Below are 7,500 nucleotides of genomic sequence, written 5' to 3'. Positions count from 1 at the left end.
TTCCTGGAGGGCCGAAGCCCTGCACAGTTTGGTTCCAACCCTGCTCCAACACACTTACCTGTAGGTTTCAAACAAGCCTGAAGGACTCAATTAGTTTGATCAGGTGTGTTTAATTAGGGTTGGAACTAAACTGTGCAGAGCTGCGGCCCTTTTGGAACTGAGTTTGACATCTGTGCTTTAGATTATCTCCTTTACAAGTTTCTTTCTTTTGTTGAACACAAAAGATAATACTTTAAACAAAGCTGAAAACCCTTCCATAGTAAAGAAAATAAATACCATGGGAATCAATGGTTACCGGTTTCTAACATTCTTCAAAATATCTTCTTTTGCGTTCAACAGAAGAAAGCAAGGCAAAAAGGTTTGGAACAAAAGTAAATGATGACAGAATTAAAATTTTAGGTGAACTACCCATTTAAATGACTCATTTTAAATGTATTGCACCCAAGCAAGAGCTGAATTTATAAACAAGTGCAGAAAAATCAAAAGCCCAAAAACAGAGCATCAGAACAACACTAAAGAAGTTATTTTAAAGAAAGATGAAAACCTGTAACCATTGACTTCCATAGTAGGGAACATAAATACTACAGGAGTTAATGGTTACCGGTGTTCAACATTGTTCAAAATATCTTCTTTCGTGTTCAACAGAAGAATGAAACACATAAGGTATGGAACAAAAGTCAATGATGACAGAAATACATTTTTGGGTGAACTTACCGTTTAAGTGACTTTTAAAAATAAACTGCACCCAAACAAGAGCCGAATTCATAAACAAGTGCAGAAAAATCAAAAACCAAGAGCAGAACATCAGAACAACACTAAAGATGATATTTTAAAGAAAGCTGTAAACCTGTAATCATTAGCATCCATAGTAGGAAAAACAAATACTATGGAAGTCAATGGTTACAGGTTTCCAACATTCTTTAAAATATCTCCTTTATCAGTTTCTATTTTTTGCTGAACACAAAAGAAGATATTTTGAACAAAGCTATTAATATTAAAGAAGATCTTTCGATGAAAGAAAAAAGCCTGTAACCATTGACTTTCATAGTAGGAAAAACAAATACTTTGAAAGTCAATTGTTACAGGTTTCCAACATTCTTTGAAATATCTCCTTTATGAGCTTCTTTCTTTTGTTGAACACAAAAAGATTATGTTTTGAACACAGCTAAAAAACTGTAACCATTGACTTCTATAGTAGAAAATGAATACAATGGCAGTCAATGGTTACCAGTTTCTAACATTCTTCAAAATATATTCTTTGATGTTCAACAGAAGAAAGAAATGCAAAAAGGGTTGGAACAAGAGTAAATTATGACAGAATTACCTTTTTGGGTGAACTATCCTTTTAAATGACTTTTTAAAATGTATTGCACACAAACAAGAAAACCCAAATGCTCAACATAACAACAACACTAAAGAAGATATTTTAAAGAAAGATAAAAACCTGTAACCATATAGACATACCATACAGACTTCCATAGTAGGGAAAATAAATACTATGGGAGTCAGTGGTTACCGGTTTCTAACATTCTTCAAAATATCTTCTTTCTACTTCAACAGAGGAAAGAAACATAAAGATTTGGAAAAAGAGTAAATGATGACAGAATTTTTCGCTTTGAGTGAACTGTCCCTTTAAGAGGACGAGAAATATTATTAATGGCCTGTCACGTACCAGTTGGGCATCAAGGCATTTTCTTTTCCACGGAACATTATTCCAACGTTGGTGGCGTGATCTCGAGAAGAGTAGAAGTCTGTGTAGTCGCCTGTTGGGGAAAATAAAGGAAAAGCAGGCTTTATGAGGAATAAACATGTGTAGTGATAACTGTGGAAGTCAGTACTCATTCATTTTCCTGTACCTAATTATCTGGGTTCGCCACAGGAGAATGAACCGCCAACTATTCCAGCATATGTTTTATGCAGCGGATGCTACTGGGAAACACAGATACACTCTTACATTCACACACACTCAAACACTTCGGGCAATTTAGTTTGTTCAATTCACCTATAGCGCATTTCTTGGGACTGTGGGGGAAACCGGAGCACCCAGAGGAAACACACGCCAACACTGGGAGAACATGCAAACTCCACACAGAAATGCCAACTGACTCAGCCGGGACTCGAACCAGCAACCTTCTTGCGGTTTTTCAAAAGTGAAATAATACATTAACCTACAGTGGTGTGTAAAAGTGTTTGCCCCCTCACTAATTTCTTATTTCTTGCATGTTTGGCCTAATTTAAAGTTTCAGATCATCAATCAAATGTAAATATTAGTCAAAGATAACAAGTAAACACACAGTGTCGTTTTTAAATTGACATTTTTATTATTATGGCAGAACTAAACCCAAAACTACATAGAAAAAAGTGATTAAAAGGGGGCAAATACTTTTTCACACTAAGTTTATTAAATCCTTGATAGAATTAAGCATGAATTATTATACATTTTGGCAAATACGAAAATAAAACGCATAAATAAAAACAAAAAATACAGAATAAACACAAAAGCAGGCAGATGTAACGTCTCGAGAAAGACTTCTGACATCCATAACTAGTGAACATTGACCTCTAGTGGTGACTCTGAAAAATAACCATGAGCTGTGCTTCTGCAGGACTGTATTGAAGCCCGCATGAAAGTGTAGATTATGCTTTATTTTATGCACATTCATCCTTTCAGATTAATATCTTTAATAAGCAAGTAATGCATATTTATATAGTGCATTTACAGTCTTAATTTCAGACAGTTTTCTGCTCAAAACACATAACCATTCATTTTCTTTTCGGCTTAGTCCCGTTATGAATATGGGGTTGCCACAGCGGAAGGAACCGCCAACTTATCCTGCATATGTTTTATGCAGCGGATTCCAGCTGCAACCAACCACTGGGAAACATCCATGCACACTCGTTCACACTCATACACTATGGACAATTTTAGTTTACCCAATTCACCTATACCCCATGTCTTTGGACTTGCACGTTGATTTGCTGTCTATATTGAGTATCGGATTTAATTTATGGATGAAATATGGACTTGTCATATGGAAATATCTGGTGTTTTATTGTAACACATACCTATTTCTGCTGGGAGATGCATCACGGCTAAACTCTGATGAACAAACGCCCTGGAAAATACAAATACAAACTTGAACATACAGGCTGTTAAATACAGTTGAAGTCAAAATTATTAGCCCTGCTGTAAAATTTTTAAGATTTTTTCAACACATTTCCAAACATAATAGTTATTAGATAACATAATCTACTGGATATTTTTCAAGACACTAGTATTCAGCTTTTAAAGACATTTAAAGGCTTAACTGGGGTAATTAGGCAAGTTATTGTATAACGATGGTTTGTTCTGTAGACAACTGAAAGCAATATTGCTTAAAGCGGCTAATAATATTGTCCCTAAAATAGTTTATAAAAATCAAAAACTGCTTATATTGTAGCCTAAATAAAACAAATAAGACTTTCTCCAGAAGAAAAGATATTTTAGGAAATACTGTGAAAAATTCCTTAAGCCCTTAAATATCTCTTGAGAAATATTAAAAAATAAATAAATAAATATTGCACAGGAAGGCGAATAATTTTGCCCTGTATATATAACTGTATATAAAAATTCATCTTTTCTCTATTTCTCTAATGTTAATTCCCATTTTTTTTAATCAATCAATTATTAAAATAATAATACATTAAATGTATTAACTAATTGCAAATTAACAAAATATAATTGTATTATAATAAACAACAATATAATAAAATAATAATACTGTAATAAATGCATAGCACTGTAAGAGATAATAGGTTATGGGTGTTTTATAAAGTAATGTTTACTAACCCATCCAAACTATAAAATGCCTGTTTAAAAAAAAAAAGGAATATGTTCGGATGTTTAATGAGGGTAAATTTTGTATAATGTGTACTGTTTACACCTGTTTTAACGATTTTATTGAGCACATTGAGTCTGTTTATTAACTTGCCTAATGCAAAAATGCATACACACACACACACACACACACATATATATATATATATATATATATATATATATATATATATATATATATATATATATATATATATATCTTCTTCTTCAGCCTTAGTCCCGTATGGTTGCGGGGTCGGCTCTTTGGAACAAGCCATTTTAGACTTGTCCATATGATAATGACTTTTTTTACACATTCCGGCCAGCCTGTCGTCTGGGCCTGTCACCCTCATACACTCGGACAATGTAGAAGAACCAGCGACCTTCTTGCTGTCAGGCGACAGCACTACCTACTGCGCCACTGCTTCGCCTATATATATATTTTTTATTTATTTATTGATTTTATTATAATTTTTTTTATTGAATAATATGCTAAAGTATTCGATTTATGTACAATACAATTTGCACAGTGATATTTTCTGTCTTTTGTAGATATTATATATAATATGAGATGTTGGGCCTGTTTCAGAAAGGAGGTTCAAACAACTCGGAGTTTAAACTTAAACTCAGGGTTTTTAATCTCTCGGTAAATCAACTCAGAGTTTTCGGTTTCAGAACAGCTGATCTGAATTAGGTCAATCAACTTTGAGTAGACCAACTCGGAGTTAAGCGCGTATGACTATAAAAAGGCATTATCATTGGAGTGCAGACATTACCACTACGGCAACATCTGAAAAAAAGAGATCAGCATTTCTTTCTCCAGCTGAACTTGATGTGCTCATGCAGAGTTACAGCAGATATGACTATACATTTTAAAAAGCAACACCACTGCATCAATGAAGCAGAGACTGTTAATGTAGGAAAACAGCTGCTCAAGTTAATGCGGAACTTTACATCTAAAGTATTTCAATATTTTAGTATAATAAAAAAAGCAATGTAATGTGTGACATTTACACACGTTCCCACTTTAATACTCGTTGATCAGTTTTAATAGATTTAACGGGGCACTTGTGTGTCAGCCTCTATATTGATCAAGTGGTAGAGGTTGATGTGACATTTATAATGTAAGCAGAACTAAACAATAGTTTTAGAAAGAATAATAAGCCCAATAATCTAGTAACAGTACATGTCAAAGGTCAGAGAATTTAAGCTAATTATTTAAAAAGGACAAGCCGTTCTCGTACATGACTTTGTTCTGTGTGTCACTAATATGTAAGCAATAGCTGTGTTTACATCCAAAAATATTAATTAAATTTATGTGCAAAACTGGAATAAAAGATGTGCGAATAAAGCAGCGTTTCCATCCAATAAATCAAAGATAAAATCATCACTTCCTGATTAACTGGCGCCAAATATCAACAGCAAAAACAGAATTTACTGCGGCAGAAGAAGCTACGTCAGTCTTTTCTTTATTTAATAAATGCACTTTATTTTATAAATGTAAATGCCTCAGAAGACAGTGTTGACACACAATGAACACATGGAGGCGTTTAAAGCTATGAGATGCAAAGAACAGACGCCCTTGACACTCTGGAGGTACTTAATAATATAAGGTACATTAATACTGAAACTGTTAAGGCGTTTGAGAACGACCAAAACAACATTTAAGATGTTTTACAATGCTCTCAGCCTGCTGGTTTGTCTATTCACACACATTTTCATCATCATCTCTTATAACAAACCTTTTTTTAATGCACACACTGGAATTTGTTTAGCAAAAGTGTTTTCATCTCACTTTATGTTCATGTTTTCTTAACGAATAAAATTGAATCCTACTCAGTTATGAGCATGTTTTATTATGCGTATTTTCAAAAGTTATGTGCATCATGACGTTTTGTTTTATGCGCATCTCCAAAATGAGCATTAAAATCGGTGGGTGGAAACGTAAGGCTAAGGAGAGAAATACCACTTCGTCTTTAAAAAAGGGAAGGAGACCAACAGAAACTCAGAGTTTAGAGAATACAACCTGCTCCTGACCAGGTTAGGTTCAGAGAGTAAGTTACCACGGTAACTGACTTAGAGTTAAAGTTACCTCTCTTTCAGAAACGGGTTAGACTTACTCTACTTTCTCCAGTTTGATAAACCTGTTACTTTGAAACGGAAAACCCAGAGTTTCTCTCATTTCAGGGTTAACATACTCAACATACCATTATCTTATATAAGAAGACTGCTGTAGCTTTGTTTACCAAACAAGTGCTTCTAACTTGATTTACATTGTAAACCTAAAATACCTAAACAATAAGATATATAATTTTGTATTTTATGTCTTGTCAGCTTCTATCCGCTCAAAAGCGTTCTGCTTAAATCTACAGTCAGTAAGATTTTTTAAAAGTTTTAAGATAAGCTTCTCCTGCTCACCAGGGCTGCATTTATATCTTCACAAATACAGTACAAATAGTACTACACTATTCTACACTCTCAGAAAAAAGGTACACGGTGGTACAAATACATTTTGTACCTTTGTAAAAGTTGTGTCTTATGATACTGTTCTGTACCTGTTATGGTACAATTGAAATGAAGGTACAAAATTGTTCTTATGAAAAAGTTACAGAAGTGTTGGACAACTCCTTTATTACAATATCAATTCATTATTTATAATATTATGAAAATAAAAATTACTGGAAAAGCAAAAGTGATTTGAAAGTGAAACATTTGGGGAGCATTTTCTGATAAACACATTTTCATTGTTGATATCCGCACCGTTTGCTTTCCACTACGTATGTGAGCTGGCAAAACTCCTGCATATGCAGTGTTCATGCAGACACTAGTATTGTAAAACTGATTAAACATTGTGCATATCTCGTTACAATATTATTGCATTATATGCCTATTTTAAAATTAAGTACATTAAATGAAATTAAGTGATAACAAAGGTGTTGTGTGAAAAGTGGAGAAAAAAGGCTTTATATTGTAGATGGGAGAATGCATTTCTGTAACATTTTAGTAAAAAGAGTTGTGAAATGTTTAGCAAAAAAAACTGATCTTTTCATTTATGTTAAAATAGTTTTATTCTTTATTGTAAACTGAAAATGTTTTTTACACAAAAAGAAACTTTTTAAAAAGATTGTATAATAAATGATTTGATGTTTTATATTTACTGAAAGTAAATTGACACATTTTGGATAAAGCAAATTGCCTTTAAAAAGTACTCGAAGGAACACGTTTCACTGTTAAGGTACAAAGTGTCTTGTCACTGTAGTGGTACCTTCATGGATCAGATTTGTACCTTTGATGAAGGTACAATATTGTATCAGGTTTTAAAAACCAATACATTTTGGTTTCCCATGGTACAGATTATGTCCTTAAAAGGTACAAACTGCAATGATACAAATTTGCTTCTTTGTCTTAAAGTACAATTCTGTTCCATAAAAAAGTACTGACACAGTGAGAAGGGGTTTGTACCTTCTTTGGTACAACACTGTACCATTTTTTCTGAGTGCATTGATTATAAAGATGAATATTCAGCTTCATTACTTTGTCTTCAGTCACACGATCCTTCAGAAATCACTCTAATATGAATTATTATTGTTATTATTATTAATGGTAATAGTAATAAAAGCAATAATGAGTAATGAGTAATAATT

The 7,500-nt window shown here is 33.1% G+C and overlaps 1 protein-coding gene across 5 annotated transcripts in view; it reads right to left on the bottom strand.

The window, feature by feature from the left end:
- The window catches only part of fah (fumarylacetoacetate hydrolase (fumarylacetoacetase)), a 41,401-nt gene that overhangs the window by 29,630 nt on the left and 4,271 nt on the right, over positions 1–7,500 (bottom strand). For all 5 annotated transcript variants that reach the window (NM_001441781.1, NM_001441782.1, NM_001441783.1 and 2 more), the window contains 2 exon segments: positions 1,673–1,763; positions 3,067–3,116. In NM_001441781.1, the coding sequence (NP_001428710.1) occupies positions 1,673–1,763; positions 3,067–3,116 (141 nt within the window).

The sequence above is a fragment of the Danio rerio genome, chromosome 7 (assembly GCF_052040795.2).
Source record: "Danio rerio strain M-AB ecotype USA chromosome 7, GRCz13ab, whole genome shotgun sequence".
Taxonomy (NCBI): Eukaryota; Metazoa; Chordata; class Actinopteri; order Cypriniformes; family Danionidae; genus Danio; species Danio rerio.
The sequence above is the reverse complement of the archived record's forward strand: the minus strand, read 5'-3'. Positions and strand labels throughout refer to the sequence as shown.